The 16,206-nt window shown below is 53.3% G+C and overlaps 1 protein-coding gene across 7 annotated transcripts in view; it reads right to left on the bottom strand.

Annotated features, from left to right (window-relative positions):
- Nucleotides 1-15,590, bottom strand: part of DYSF (dysferlin) — a 229,721-nt gene extending 214,131 nt beyond the window's left edge. For 4 of the 7 annotated variants that reach the window (XM_030827268.1, XM_030827272.1, XM_030827270.1 and 1 more), the window contains exon 1: nucleotides 14,960-15,590. In XM_030827268.1, coding sequence (XP_030683128.1) covers nucleotides 14,960-15,047 — 88 coding nt within the window. In that variant the 5' untranslated portion in view covers nucleotides 15,048-15,590. Of the gene's footprint in view, nucleotides 1-2,158; nucleotides 2,395-14,959 lie in introns of those variants that run through there. The other 3 variants (XM_030827271.1, XM_030827269.1, XM_030827273.1) reach the window with 1 other exon arrangement.
- Nucleotides 15,591-16,206: the final 616 nt, after the last annotated feature.

Here is a 16,206-nt window from a genome sequence, read left to right as displayed (position 1 = left end):
ACCTGCTGCATCAGAACCTCTACAGATGGGGACTCTGGAATCTGTTTCTCAAACACATTCTACAAGTGATTCTCAGAAACAATCAAGTGAGCGGGCCATGTCCCAGACTAAGTGAAGCTCCCAGGCACACCCGGAGGATGGCTAGAGGCTGGGCCAGAAGGCGCACAAACACTAGAGAGCACCTACTTGTGCTCAGCACTGGGACAAACCAATGAACAAATAGGACAGGTCACTGCTCTCAAGGCACCCTGATGCCCTAAGCATGGAGCTGAGCACAGGCCAGTGGGGGCGAGGGTGCTAGCATCCCTAGCAAGGTGCTGCTGCTTGTCATCCAGAGAGGAGAGACTCTTGACAGCCAGGGGAATCCTGGGTATCCTCCTGGAGAAGATGGCATTGCCCTGGGCTTTGAAATACAAATAGACTTGAAATGGTTGGAGATGTTACATTCTATTATATGGTATTTCTGTTTTCCGAGGAGATCATCGGTGCAAATAAATAGGCATTACAAAGAAGGAATACAGAGATCTGGGGGGAGATAGCAGCTGCACGTGTTCGGGGTACTTGGGCCAGGGCAATAGTAAAGAGGGGCCTCAAGGGATTTGGTCATCTTCCCGACTCAAGGGCAATGCCCACTCCAAGCGCTGGTAGCTCCCTGCCATGACCACTGACCTGAACACAATTAACTTCCCTGGGTTTCAATTTCCTTATGTGCAGAATGGAGATATCGGTAGCCACCACAGGACTGTTACAGGACAAGGGAAAGAGCTGTGAGCAGACCCAAACGAGTGTTAGAGCATCCAGAGCCCTATGCTAATGTGTGCCCTGCCCAGTGTCCTTAGGGAATTTCTTTTCCTGCCAATGGTGACGCCGCAATTTCTGCATAGCAAAGCCTTAGGCAACATCTGATGGACACTGGAGAATGAAGGACTTTGTCTTGAAGTTGCTCTTGCATAGTGAACTCCCAGGCATGTCACCAATCAATGAAAATAGCGAAATTTTCTTAAACGTTTCAAATCACACTTTTCAAAAGAGGAATACATACAACTTGTCCCACAGCAAAGAATAAAAGCTACACATAAATCTCCCTTTGCCAAATCGTGTCTTTCATCTATCATTATTTTGGGGGTGCTTGGAGATATGATTCAGATCATGGATCAGACTTAAAAGAGCTCCCTTGGTGCCTCCACTGAAGGAAGCTCATGAAAACACCAGCTACTCTTACCTCTTCATTTGACTATCTTTTCTGATACATAGATTTTTATTATTATTATTAATTCCACAAAACTACAGGGTATGGCTCCTGGCTAAGTGGAAACCCTCTCTCCTCTCCTTATTTATCTTTCTCTGCAGAACCGGGGTCCTGACTCACAGCTATTGTTCCTTCTCTTAATTTTGACAGATCCTTCCTCTTCCCTTTCCCCTCCTGAGACACCCGCTCCCTTGGGAATCTGCCTTGGAGGGGTTGGGGGAGGGGGTTCAGGACGCCTGGTGAGAAGGGGAGTGTGTGTGTGATTTCTCTGCTGCCCCACACAGAGATACCTGTATCTATTCTAAGTACTACATGTAGGGACTTAGCTTCTTGAATTTAAAGAAAATACCCTTGACATTCCTCAAAATTCCTTGTGTCAAGGCCATTTCCATCCTATTCTGTTCCTTTTCCTACTGATTAAGACGGGGCCGATTCAATATAGCCAATGTTGGATAAAGATGGGTGAATGAATGAGTGAGTGAATGAATGAATGAATGAATGAATAAAAAAGACACAACTTTCAAAGCACATCATCTACACGCCCCCTTTTTCAGTGGCCCTGATTCCTCTCTACCTTCTGCACCCATCTTCCATCTTAACCTTATCCCCACTACCCAGTAAAAGCTCGGACTTTATTTCCTCTGGGTATCAGTCTTAGAAAAGTGATAACCGCTGACCTACGGCACTTTCGCTTTTCCAATTTTTCAAAGCCCTGTGGCATTTATTGTGCTCTGCTTATTCCTCCTCGCCCCCCTGCAGAAGTCGGGCCTGGGATTTCTGTCCCTGCTGACAAAGGGAGAAACTGTGGCCTGGACTAGGGTTAGCTCCCGAGCAAGGGCTTCAGACCCGCCAGTGAGCGCCGAGAGTCGGGTAGCACCCGAGCGGGCGCGGCAGCCACGGGGCTCTCACCTCGGAAAGTCAGGCTTGCGACAGGGTCGCTGCGCCGGTCCTTCTTCGCACTGGGGAGGTTGCTGGCCCTCACCAGCAGGCAGCACAGCATGGCTGGGCAGCCCCGGCGGCGCACAGGCGCGCAGTCAGGGCGGGAGCGGGAGCACCGGCCCCGAGCACCCACCCAGCACCCAGCAAGCGCCCGGCTCCCAGGCAGCCGCGCCAAGAGAGCTGTCGCCTTCGCTGCTCCTCCGAGGGGAAGTGGCCAATGCCTGAGAGAGGCTGCAGGGAGGACACCGGACACCCGCTGGGCGGACCCTCCCCTCCGGCCCCTACCCAGATCCGCCCTGCCCGCGGCGGGCGGGGAGGGACAGGGGTCAGACGGGCGCCTGCGGGGGCGCTGGTCCCTAGCTCCGCGAGTCCCAGCTCCCGGCCAGGAAGAGGCGCCGCTGACGCGGGCGCGCAGCTCGGCCTCCGAGAGCGCACGAGGCGCCGCGGGGCCTGCTCCGCGGGAGCCTCCGGTGACCAAGGCTCCACACCAGCCAGGGCGCCCGGGCCCGGTGCGCACCGGTGCCGGCTTGGCAGCCGCCCTGTGCGCTCGACGAAAGGGTGAGAAGGAGGCAGGAGTGCAGGCGGAAGGAGTGGGCGATCAGCGCCGGGGAAGAAGTGTGTCTTCGGGGAAACCAAGTCTGAGGGAGCGCTGAAGGGGAAGCGTGCGGAGCGTGCCGTGCACCCCGAGCCCCCCGCCTCCCTGCCTCTCGCCTCTTTCCACCCGCCCCATGATCTGCGCCCGGGAGCCGGTCCTCTCCTGTCCGCAGGCTGCCTAGGCGGCCGTTCTGGTTTGCTGGGACCCCTGGGCCGGGAGAGACTCCGAGGTTCGAGTCCCCGCCAACCCGCCTCGGAGCCTCCTCCGCGGCGGTGTCGAGTCACTTATCTCTGGAGGCAGAGATCTGTATTCAAATCATACTGCGTTCCCTGGAGAACTAGGGTCCAGCTGCGGCCCATTCTGTCCCCTGCAAGTCCCCCATCCCCAACAATCTCTACACTCCCTAGTCTCCACAGTGGGAAAGCTGTTCAAGGTGTAAGACTTGAACGGTGACAGTCGTTTCGCTTATTATGTCTGGTTCCTTTCCAGCGTATGAACTTCTTGACACAGGGGCCCTGGCTTCACACTTCTATCCCCCAGCACTCCAGCACCTAGCCCTGGTCAGGGCACTGTCCGTCTTCCCACCGCCCAAGTCCTCACTAACCAACCTGCTCACTTAGCCTAAATGCACTGCTGCGCAAAATCTCAACTCCGTTTCCCCTCTCTTATTTTGAGGGATACAGCATTCTCACAGGGCTAAGCCATAACCCTGGCGAATCCAACTCCGCCTCCTCCACACCTGCCCCCAACCATTGATGTGTTGGAGAGTAACACAGCCAGTGTGAGTGGTGCCTTTTGTAGTCATGACCCTTAACTCAAGGGAGCCCTCACTGCTGGGGGCAATCATACTATATGTCTTGTCTCCCTGTCTCCCGGATGCCCCTAGAACACCCCATCGCCCAACCACACTCTCAGTTTGCTTCCTCTTTACGGAGCAGAGAACTTCTTCAGGTCCCCAGGCTCCTTCTAACGCCCGCCCTCGGCATCTGTGCCCAAATCCTGTGAGTTCTCTCCTGTTCTTACAAATGAATCACCCGTACTCCCCACTGGGAACAACTGGACACTCGGGCATAGACCCCATCCCCTCTCGCCCATTCAGTGGTGAGCCTGCAGTGATTCTCTCCCTCTCTTGCCTTACCAAGTTCCCCTGTTTACCAGATCATCCCATCGGCACACAAGCATGACGTTATTGCTCTCAAGAAAGCACACCCTTGACCCCACATCCCCTTCAGCTACTGGTCATTTCTCTCTTTTCACAACAATGCCCTTTGAAGGAGCTCTCCTTACTTTCTGTCTCCAATCTCCCTCCTCCATTCTCTCTTGAACCCACCCAGTGACACCTTCAACCCCACCAGGTCATCAAAACTGTAAATCCCCCTCCCACTCTCCTTCAAAATACGTCCAAAATCCCACCATATCTCACCATCTGCATTGTAACTGCCCCCAGTGGAAGCCTGTCATCCCTTGCCTAAGTCATTTAATCGACTCCATGGACTCCCAACGTGTCTCCTGCTCTGCCCTTGCCCCCATGGTCTATCCTCAATCCAATTCTCATGACCTGTTTCTACTCAAAGTCTTCCGTTGGCTCCCACCTCACTCAGTGCAAAACTCAAAGGCCTTACGTGACCTTGAAAGCCCTGGCTGACCTCGCTGACCTCCCCAGGACCCATGCTAGCTTTCCAGCTGTTCCCCAGACAGGCCAGACCACTGCCTCCCCAGGGTCTCTGCCAGCTGTTCCCTCTGGCTGGCATGTCTTCCCTTCCTTCAGATATCCGCTCCAGTGAGACCAACCCGGCCACACAACTGAAAACCACAACTTTCCCTCTTTCATCTCCCTTTCAGGCTTCTTCTCTAGCACCAATCACTGTATAGCATGTGTCTTACTTGTTTTCTGTCTTCCCCATCAGAATGGCTGCTCCAAGGAGGCAGGGGTTTTTGTCTGTTTTGTCCACTGCTGTTTTCTCAGTGCCTGAAACAGCACCTGGTGCAAAGCATGGTCTCCATAAATTCTTTCTAAATGATGGACTGAAAGAATAAATATTCACCCATCACCTCTGACTTGCTGGGAATAAGTCACATCCCTGCCCTCAGGGAGCTTCCAGTCAAGGGGTAGAGACCACAGAGGGTGTCAACCACATCTACAGGCACTGTGGGAAGTGCTCCCAAAAAGTGGAAGGTCGGTAAAGGACAGAGCTGGGATGAGCATGGGGGTGGGGAAAAGGAAAGAGAGGAGGGTCTGAGCCTGTTCTCATCACAGCACCTTCTCTAGCTGCTTGGACCCTCACTCCTTCCTCCCAACTCTACCCTTCTCTTCTCCCCTCAAGATGAGGCAGACATTTGATTCCCTCAACATCCATCCAGAACCCCTTCCCTCGTAGCAGAACCTGACTGCTCAGTTACGCAGCCCCAGCTCCAGGATGGATCCCACTCTATCTCAGCATATTTCTTGGCAACGGCTATTGGTCTAGCAAGAGGTATGTGTCCTAAGTTGCTCCCCTGGAAAGACCGATTTATATGCCATGAATAGAGAAGCCCAACTCCCTCTCCTGCTTCGTGTGCATAAGGAACCTTGCAGATCCAATTGCTGACCAGTTGAGGACATAGCAGACATCATGGACAGCAGATCAGAGAGAAAAATGGAGCCTGCCTGGGTACAGGATGATACTACGGAGTTGCTGGCAGCAGCGGCCCATCTGGAGTGGCCACTGCCAAGACGCAGGCTGCAGTGGAGAGGCTGGCCAGTGTTGTGCACTCTGCAGAGCCGGTGGGGGCTGGGAACAGGTGGGAGCCCCACCTCCTACCAAGTTGGTGGGGTGGGAGCCCCGAGCTCCCAGGCACAGCTGCAGCCGCTTGGCTGCAGCCCCAGACCCAGGCATCCCTGCACTCTCTGGGGCCCAGGAAGCTTGCAGGCTCAGAAGTGCCTTCTCCCCGTCTCTGGCCTCTCCCCACTCCAGTCACCCACTCCAGGGTGGAGCAAAGTTGTGTCCAAGCCCACATGCTGTTGCAACCCAGCCAGATGTGTGCACACTTGTGGTGGCACTGACATGCTAGGCCGCTGCTGCCCCAACCCCCTCCAGACTTTGAGTGCTGACAAGCTCAGGAGGGAAGCTGAGGGGTAGCTCCACCTGGAACTGCAAGCACCCCTCTGCATGAACAGCCTAGGTTCCCTAGACGACATGTTGATGGCAGCAGGAGGTAGACAGGCTCCTGGGCAGAAAGGGGTGGGTCCCCAGCGAAACCCCACCTACGAGCCAGGGATGGCCTGAAGCCTGGGGGCTGGGCTGCCAGTTCCAGGTGGAGTCCTCAGCCCGGAGTGAGAACTTATGGTGCTTTTTCCCCCAGCCCACTCCTGGTCACCCATGGACCAAATAGCACACACTTGCTCCCTTCTGAGCCCATAAAATCCCAGGACTCAGCTAGACTCAGACAGATGTTGGGACTACCAGGTACAGGAAGGAACTACCCACTCCAGGTCAGGTCTCCTCCACTCGTCGGGAAGACCTGCTTGCCATGACAAGCTACCCTCTGTGGGTCTCCTCTCTGCTGAGAGCTAGACACTCATCAGGAGGACCTGCCTGCAGAAAGGAACTACCCCACTTGGGGTCTCCTGAGAGCTGTTCTGTCACTCAGTGAAGCTCTCTCCACCTTGCTCACCCTCCAGTTGTCTGTGTACCTATTCTTCCTGGACATAGGACAAGGACCCAGGACCCACCGAACAGCAGGACTGAAAGAGCTGTAACACAAACAAGGCTGAAACAGCCCACCCCCCACCCCAACCTTGCTCACCATGTTGCAGGCAACAAGAATGAGAGAAAAGCTTCAGCTCTTTGGGGAGCCCAGACCTAGGGGTCACATGGCTGTGACACCCTCTTTGGGGCTCTGCAGTTCCTGGTGCCTCCAAGCTTCTGGGCACCACCATGTTCCCCAGTAGCCACAGTGGAAGCCCCTTGCAGTATGCCTGGTCCAGCCGCAGTCTCGCACAGAGCCAGTGCCTGTACCAGCACCTGGAGCTGCCTGCCCCACCACAGCTGGCATGCCTGGCTGTGCGTAGTGGCTGGACCCCGCACTCACTCACACACCCCTTGCTGTTCAGTGCCTGGCTTGCCCTTGGCAGGCGTGGGATCGGGGCTGTTACTGTGAGCTGAGCACAGCCTAGTGGGCCCAAGCAAAACTCAGGCAAAGGTGCTACCAGCCACACACGTTTCCAGCTGGGAAAAGCAACACCCTAAGGATCCTGTGACAGAGTTGTATAGTCTATATGCCCAGAGCTCACTGAGTCTCTGGACACCAGTTAAGTGAGCTGATCCCCTTAAGACTATCATTTAATAAATTGATTTTCCCAAGGCTTAAACATGGGGTGTCCAGGAGGCAAACAAACCTTGCCTCTCTGCTCATTTAAGTCTATTTGAGCCAGGATTTCAGTTGCTTGCAGCCTAAATCATCCTTACTGACCCCTGTGACGTTGGTACCGTCTATGTGCCCACAGCATCCAAGTGACTCCACCAAGTCTTACCACCACCCTCTCCTGCCCAGGCCACTGCAGGTGCCTCCTAGCTGGTCAGTCGCCTCATTACATCATCACTCTGGCTATGTCTGGCCCATTATCCACACTGCAGCCAGGTGATCTTAAATATGATCAGGTCAATCTCCTGCTAAAAGCCTCTTGGGAGGTTTATCCAAAGGCCTCCTGTGCTCTTGGGATGAAGCCCAGATTCATTTCCTTGGGCCAAAGGGCAAGGCCATTCCACCTCTCGCTCTCTGAGCTCTAGCTCCAGTGCCTCGTCAGTTTCTAGAATATGCCAAGCTTCCTCTCAGCTCTGAGGTCGGCTGTGCTCTCTGCCTCCAGCTGCCTTCTTCTCTTTCTTTGCAAAACCACCTATTCACACTTCAGGCCTCAGCTTAAAGATCACCTCTCCAGGAAAGCAGTCCCTGATATCCTGGGGTCTAGACAGGTCCCTCTGGCAAATGACTGCACAGCAGCGCTTTTCCTTCTTAGCATGCATCACAATGGTCAGGAATAACTACTAGTGTAATCACCCGTTTCGTGTCTAGCTAGACTGTGGAGTTGGTCAACGAGGGGAGAGACCAAGGCTGTCTTAGTGACTCAGGTATTCCCAGCGTGTAGTACAGGACTGGCCTGGCATTGGTATAGTGGACACTGCACGTGGCTCCTGGGTGTGGATTCTGCCCCCTGGTGAGTTCGGCCAGTGGTTCTCAAAGGGGATAGTACTGCCCCCTAGAGGAATTTTTGGATATTACAAAGCTTGTTTTTCTTTTTCTTTTTCTTTCTTTTTTTTTTTTTTCTGTCTGTCACAATGATTCCCGGCTTTGCTTTTGCCGCTATCATACCCCACCCTACCCCAGCTCCAATCCTTCAGAGTCACCACAGGAAATGGAAATCTGTAGGGGGTATAACTAATATTTCCACAGGAACATTCCAAGGGACTTCTGCCTTCCCTTGGCTTGTGTCCAAGGAAAAGGGTCTCCCCACATCTGTTCTGCAAATCAGAAAAGCAGCTGCTGGTGATCTGACCCCTGGACACTTCCTGAGGCCTCCTTTTCATCCCAGCCTCCAACTTCCTAGTCTGGCTTATGTTCACTGCCCTGGACTTCTCCCTAATCAGATAACTGACTGTTCCCTTGCAGACTGAGGCCTAGTAACTCAATAGGGCTTCCTCCCGAGGGGACATTATCAGGAATTAAGTTCTAATGGAGAGTGTGGCTGAGAGCTGACCTCCACCCCCCAGTATATGTTCTCCCCTGCATCCACAGAAATTTCCCACAGCACTTTACTTGGGTACATGGTCACCCAAATAAAAACATTTCCCAGCCTCCCTCATAGCTGAATGTAGCCAGGAGACTAATTGATGACTAACAGAATATGAGCAGAGGGGCTGTATATAACTGCCCGGATGTGTCCTTAAAGGGAAGGGGCACGCCTCCCCGGCCCCCTTTCCCCTCTGGCTGGAATATAGACAGGGGCGTGCGCCATCATGGACCATGTTGTCAAAGGGAACTTCTGGGGATAACAGGGCAATAAAACAAGAGGAGCTGGGGTCCTGGACAGCCTGTGGGTCAGAGTCTTACCAGTCAGGACTGTCTACATTCAACTATTATTTGAGTGGAGAGACCATCATGCTTATACCAGTGTTAGTTAGGGCTTGTTTACAAATAGCTAGATCTGCATCCCACCTGAGGCTTCAGGTGAGGGCAGCTCCTCAGGACCCCAGGCTACTCCAGCCCCCCTGTAAAGGTGATGGGGCCAGCTTAGGAGCCATAGCATGGAAGGAAGGGCTTGAGGGGCCTGTTTGGAAACTGAGTTTCATGCTTATTGCAGTGTTTCGGGGCTGACAGAGGTAAAGGGGAAGGGGACTAAAGCTCTCCCACTCACTCCATCCTGTAGTCACTGATGACAGGTGTTGCCTGATGAGCCCAAGGGAGAGGACACTGGCTCTTTGCTCTCCAGAGAGCCCAGGCCCAAGGTCTCCAGGATTGAATGAAATACTGTGTCTCAGAAGTGGTCACTGGTGTTCTCTGGGACATATCCAGCCCACAGACATGTTGTCTTTAATCAGTACAATGTTTTATAACAAAATTGTACCTTAAACATTAGAAGATTTTTCCATATAAATCTGGATTTACAGCTTCTCTTGAAAAAAATCAGAGAATGTGGCACCTGGGCCTGGATTTTCCACCTAACACTGACCGTCTGGCACCTGTAGACCAGGTGTCCCCCTCTCAGCTCACTTCCAGTATGCACATATGATTTCCCCTCCGGCTTGATCTTAGTCCACCTGCCACGTTTCTGAAAGTGCATGAGTTTGTGACCCCTGTCACTTATTTGTGGCCCTACCTTCCTGACCATCGAGGAAGGCATGCTTCTAATCCTCTCTTGCTGCTGGAGTTGGGCCAGTTCTCCTCTGGCCACATTCTCCTAATGTTAGCTGGTCCTTTGTGTTTCCCAAGACCTAAACATGGGGTGCCCAGGAGGCAAACAAACCTTGCCTCTCTGCTCAGTGACACTGACCTTGAGAGGAACATTCTACATGAGTTGACAGGACTCCTTCAGGGCATATTTGCCAATGTCCAAAGGCTTCCAGAAGTATAGATGAGGCCTTCTTCCCTCTCCCTTCACATTCATTTAAGAATATGTGTCCGGCGGATATCCCAATCCACCAGGTGGGATTGACAGGGGACCTGTGTGTCCAGCAAGAGGGTAGAACCCACATGCAGTGCTGGTTCTGACTACAGCCATGATTAGGGCCTGTCAGGGGAGAAATTGTCCATAGTGGAAACAATCAGACAGTCCTGGGCTTCTGTCCCAGCCCACCCTTTCCTAGTGGTGTGACCTGAGGCATGTGATTGGACCTTTCAGTGTCTGTTTCCACTTCTGTGCAATCAGAGAATGAGGACAGTTTGCAGCGGTGTTGGGAGGATTAAACAAAACACTAGCAACTCCAGCACAGTGCTTGGGGCACAGCACATCCACAGTAGATATGAACGCTCTCTCTGCTAACATCCCATGCTAGTGGACCAATCTGGAAAGAGACTAGCATGCAGGAAGTAGAGAAAGAAAGTGAGTTTGGCCTGGGGAGAGGGACTGAAGAGGTTTGTGGGCTGCTAGGGAGTCACCAGAGGAATACTTGTTCCCAGAAGGAGAAAGTACCCCAGTGAGGGCCACTGCCAGCCATCAGGCAGGTGGCCAAATGCCTTCGCCTCAGAAGGGACTGCTCTAGGAGGGGCAGCCAGAGAAGACAGGCCCAGTGTCCCTGGGGGCAGACAGACGGCCACCCACCACTTGGCCTGTTGTGTCCAGCCTGGCAGGACAGTGGATGGACAAACAAAGCTGAGGAGAATTCACCAGGCAAAAAAGACATTGAAAGCCTTTGTGGATGTGTACAATTATTTCTTAGTACATGTACAATAAATGTTAATAATAATGATTATTATAAATTTATGTAAAATTATATGTAATAATTATTATAGTTAACATTTATTGCTTGCCTGGCTGTTCGAAGTGCTTTATGTGGACTAACACATAAACTCTCCAGAATGATTCCTCCAAAGCCGGTACAAGCTATTGTTATCAACATTTTACAGATAAGGAAACTGACACAGAGTGGTTAAGTAACTTGCCCAAAGCCACACAGCTGGAAAGTGGCAGACCTGGGATCCCGAGTTCAAGATGCAGGCAGTCCTTCTCTCCCTCTTGTTCGATGCTGTTATCCCACTGGACTGTGATGCAGGCTGCCAGCTAGCCGCTCTTCTGAGCCCCCCGCCCAACTTTTACTTTCTCCCAGACTGGCTAAGCTTGAGATCCACAGTTACATGACCCCCCTCCCTGGAAGTCCCAGAGCACTTGCCATACCCACCACAGGTTGTCCACCTCAGTGTCATATGACCATTGCCCTGACCTTGGCTTATCAGACCCTAGGCAGCCACCATAGCCCTGTCAGAGCTGTGAGCCGGCCCGGAATGAGTGCAGTGCCTGGAGGGAGCGTCCTGCATCAACTGGTGACTGATTGGTCCCATCAGATATAGAGAGGGTGAGGCAGAGAGCAAGGACCCCCTGAGATAAGAAAGCATCTGCAAGACCAGAAGAACATAAGGGCTGAGGATGTGTGTGCTTGGGTGAGCAAGCAGCAGTAAGGACCATGCACATGATGAGAAGAGTCAACGTGCAGAACGAGGGGGGCATCAGGGTCTCAGCCAGGCCTGGGTTCAAGTCCTGCCCCTCCACCTTTTCTCACTTGTCTTTGGTAAGTCCAAGCTAAAGCCAGATGTAGATAGCAGAGTGGTTAAAGCTGGGGATATTGTGGGGGCTCAGGAGCCAGATACTTAGACTCGAATCATAACCCACTACTTACCAGTGTATAACCTCAGGCAACTTACTTAACCTCTTCATGCCTCAGTTTCCTTATCTGTAGAATGGCAGTGATGACAGTTGCTACCACATATGCTTGCTAAGAGGATTGAGGTGTATGTGTCTACATATAAGTACCTGGTACAAATTATAACTGGGTCATGATGTAGCTTATATTAATGTTCTAGTTAGAACAGTATCTGCCATAAAATAACCATGGTGTCAGTTAAATAGATCTCTTTCATAGGACTGTTGGTGGGATTTTAAAGAAACACCATCTGACAATGGTATGCTTTTGCGCTTAGCAAATGTCCATTCCCTCTCTTTGTGAGGAACACGCATTTGAAACCCCAGAGTCCTCCATCTTTTGGTCATTTGTCTCACAACATGCTCCTGCAGCCCTGCACTCCCCCTGCTCTGACTCAGCCTCTTGCTGGGGACCCCAGGCACCGCCCTCCCTGCCTGGCTCAGGCCCGAGTGCCCTGGTGCCCTGGGTGTGGGCAGCACATGGTATGCTCTCCACAGCAGTTTCTTATTCATGCGCCAAGGATGCTGAGAACAACAGAGGGCACTGATGAGGGGTTGGGGGTGGGGACGCTGTGGCCACTATGTGACCTTGGCCAGGCTCCTGCACTTCTCTGGGCCAATATCCTTGTCTTTAAGGGGGGATAATATCCTTGCCCTTTACCTCACAAAGCTTCTGTGAGCTTGAAATGAATGTATACATGCACAAAGGGGCTGCGAAGTGTGGCTACGGGGTATTATAATCATGTAACCAAAGGAGGGGCTTTATGGGACAACAGGTAGAGTCTGGGAAGAGCAGACCCAGCCCAGCTGGGGAGAGAAGGCTTCCCAGACTGGTGTTTTGCTTTGAGCTGCATCCCTGAGACCGAAGTCTTCTGTGTAATCGTTCACCAAGCTGACCCTGCCAGGGAGAAGGAGAGCGAGCAGGGCTGAATGTCACAGGGAGGCCAAATTTGGACATGGGTTAGGAGCTTAGCTAATGCAGGAGGTGAAATGTGGCCAGGGGCTGGGGGAGGGGAGGGACTGCATTCCCCAGGACTGCCTGGCGGTTTCAGTGATGACTAGGGGTGGGGGCCCCAGCCAGTCTCTTCCTAGGCTCAGGGGCTCATGACGGATTGGCACAGAAAATGTACTTCCTTTCCCCAAGGTGAGCTGTGTGCTCTGGGCCCTGGAAAGGGGGAGCCTACCCCGAATAGCCAGGCAGCAGGCAAAAAGCAGGTGGGGGTGGGGAGAGGATTCAGCCAGGGATGTGTAAATGGGAGGATGCAGGATGGGGGGATCTGCTCCACACACAGGCCCTTGGGGCTGAAATAACAAAAGAAAAGCCACACCAGCAGCACTTCCTGCACTTCCGGGGTTAGAAAGTGCCTGCCATTTATTATTCATTCTTTCCTTTCTCCAACCAGAGATCTGAGCCTAGCCTGGGTGAGGGACCATGAGGTAGGAGCTAGTGTATTGAGTGTATGAGGATGCAGAGGGGGCATGTGGTCAGGGAAGGTGGAAGAAAATCTGGTTCAGGCTGAGTGGAAGCCAGAAACAAAGCCCCTGACAGCAGGGGCTGTTGCAGCTGAGTGTACATTTGTGCACCTGGGGAGGGCACCATTCACAAAGCCTACTCAGCCCCCATGTTCAGGGGCTATAAATGGGGAAGAGGTGCTGGGGTGGGAAGAAGCTGCTTCACCCACAGAGTGCCTGTCCTCCCTCCCCTCCTCCAAGGGGCTATTTACAGTATGAATGGTGCCCCCTGGAGTTGTGCACCAGGAGCCCAGAGCCCTCAGCCAGGCTGCTGAACAGGGCCACTGACCTGGCCTGCCCAGAGCTGAGGATGCAGAGAGGAAGCATGAAAGACTCCCTTGTCCTCCCTGCTGGAAACACCTGGATAAAGCTCATTTCCGGAGGCCACGTGGGAAACTGATTGAGAGCAGATCAAAGCAGCACGTTAGGAAAAAAAGCACACCTGGAGTGCCACCACTACCCCCTTGGCCCCCGCTCTTGGTGCACACTGCTTTCCAGGCCTCAGGACCATTCACCAACTCCTCCTCGAGCTCTGCTCTGGTCCAACAAATCCAGAAGCCCTGAATCTCACACCCAGGAGAGGGTACTCATGACACGATCCCCTGCACATGCTAAGCTGGACACGGGCCTGTGCTTTCGGAGCTTCTATTCCTTGGAACATCGCAGGTGTCCCACACGCTCCAGGGTGTGCATGTGCCTGGGATCATATGTGCAGATGGTGTCTGTGAACAGGTGTATCCAGGAGCTTGTGAAACTGTGCTGAATGGCCAGAAACCAACTAATGCTATGATTTCTGGAAGCCTGGGATGTAGTTAGAAGTCAGATCTCTGGGGAGAAGGGGAGTGGCAGGTAGTGGAGGCTGAGAGGAAAACCTACAGGCTGGGTGAGAGGTTCACACTCTTTCCCCCTAGTTCTTCTCCCCCAGTATGGTTCCAAGCCCAAAGAGCCAGCTGTGTAGATCCTAGCTCTGGCTTGGTCCTGAAGGGTTCCTGGAGAGCAGACAGGGCCCAGCCCTCAGCTCCTGGAGGAAAAGTCAATTCATAACTCTATGAAGGCCCTCCTGTGGAAGGTTCCAATCTGATAGGGGAGTGGCTTCCCGGCTCAAGGAGGCTTCACTCTGATGATGGAAACCAGATACGACCCTACCTCCCTCCACCCACTGGTCCGTTGGGGGCAGGGGTTGGGGGAAGAGAAAGTCTGTAAAGGTTGGTGCTGTGACCGCTGTGCCCAGCTGCTAAATTTCCCCCATCCTGTGCCCAAAGCAAGGGTAGGGTGCCTTCGCCTTCAGTGGCTGCCAGCCTGCCAGGCCAGCCTCTGAAAGAGAGCAAAGGGCCAGGAAAGCAGCCAGGCGCAGAGCGGGGCGGGAAGAGAGCTAGGTTATAAATAGGCCTGGGACCAGGCCTTCAGGGAAGGAGGAGGAGAGCCCTGCAGTACAGCGCTTCGCCGCCCGCAACGCAGAAAGACTTCTTTTCAGAGATCCCGAAAAGGTGAGAAGAGAGATGCTGGTCCCACCTTCCTGGCCTACCTCAGTACCAACCCGGGCTCAGCTTCCAGGAGAGGCGCCAGTCAGGCACCTCTCTCCTTCCAGCCTCAGTTTCCCTCTGGGTCGCCCTCTGCAGACCTGTGTGGTTGCAACACTCAACGGCAGTCTGGCGGGGCCAGAAAGTCTCCTGTCTCTCAGCTCTAGGTGCTCTCCAGGGTTGAGAGCCGCGGCGTCCCCTCCTCTACCCGACCCCGACCCCGACCCCTCGCGGGGGTGGCCGGCCCCTCCTACCTGCAAACACCGCGGAGCAGTAGGCATCGCTGATGTCGGTGTCGGGTGTGTGGACGTTCTCGGCATAGAGGATGAAGACCCTCAGCATGCCTGGCGCGTGTAGGGCCCCGTGCGCCCAAGGCGCAAAGAGGGCTCGGAAAGGTCGGGAGGGTCGAGGCGCCGCTTGTGGGTCCCCTCGCTAGAGAGGGCTGGCTGGGCGAGGTCGGCTCGGATCTCTGGCTCCTGGCTTAGAGCGGTTGCTCTTAAAGGGGAACAGGCCACCCCCGGCTGCTCCAGTGGGCTAGGCTGGGTCCCCGCCCTGGCTGCGCTCACCCCGCTTGTCAGCCGGCGTTCCGAGAACAGGGGCTTCTGCTCATCTTCCACCCCCGCCGCCCTTCCCGAGCTCCGTCGAGCTGTAATCTAATGCTCCGGCTGCGGAGTCTCCCAATGACACGGCATTTTGCACCTGGCTGGGCGGCGGCCGCGATGGCCGGGGGCTGGACCAGAGCTCCGGGCGCCCGGCGTAGCCCAGATCTCGCTCTTGGACAGGAGAAAGGCTCGGCTCCTCCCCTGAGCTTCTACCCCCTGGCTGAGTGCTGCGCCAAGTCGGTTGCCTCCTTCCGCCTCGGGGATTGGAGCAGTCTCTCCAGAACTCAACCCGACCGCCTGGGGAAGGACGGGGGATCCTGGGGAGGCTCTTTCCCTAAGAGAAGCCTGGAGCTGAGAATTTCATTGACAAGCAAGGCAGCTGCCTTAAAAACTTTGCCCCCTTCTTCTGGCTTTAAAAGCAACACATGCCATTTTAAAACAAAAAGCATAAAGAAAGAAATCTCTGGTTCTGAAAAAAATAGTATATTAACATTTGGGTATTTGGCAGCCCAGGCTTTCTCCTCTGAATGTATATACACATGTAAATTGCAGTATTTATTATATATCTGAGTGTAGAATGCAGTCTGTGTCCCACGTTTTCATGTAACATCTTACATCATTAAAAAATTATTCATAAACACTATTTTCAATAGCTATATAATTGTCATATGAATGTACTAGATTCACAAACTTTCTCGTTTCACATTTAGGCTCTCCCCAGATTCTATTATAATAGTGAGAAAGGGAGTTTCTTTTTAATAAAAAAGATATAAACTCATCTTAGCCCTCCCCTTCTCCCCACCCAGTTCTTCAGATTAGATTGTAAGGTCACAGGATATGACTTTTTTTAGGTTCTAGTACCTATTGCTAAACTGCCTTCCTGCAGATATGTAGATCCA

The sequence above is a fragment of the Nomascus leucogenys genome, chromosome 14 (genome assembly GCF_006542625.1).
Source record: "Nomascus leucogenys isolate Asia chromosome 14, Asia_NLE_v1, whole genome shotgun sequence".
Lineage (NCBI taxonomy): Eukaryota > Metazoa > Chordata > Mammalia > Primates > Hylobatidae > Nomascus > Nomascus leucogenys.
This window is presented reverse-complemented; position numbering and strand designations above follow the sequence as displayed.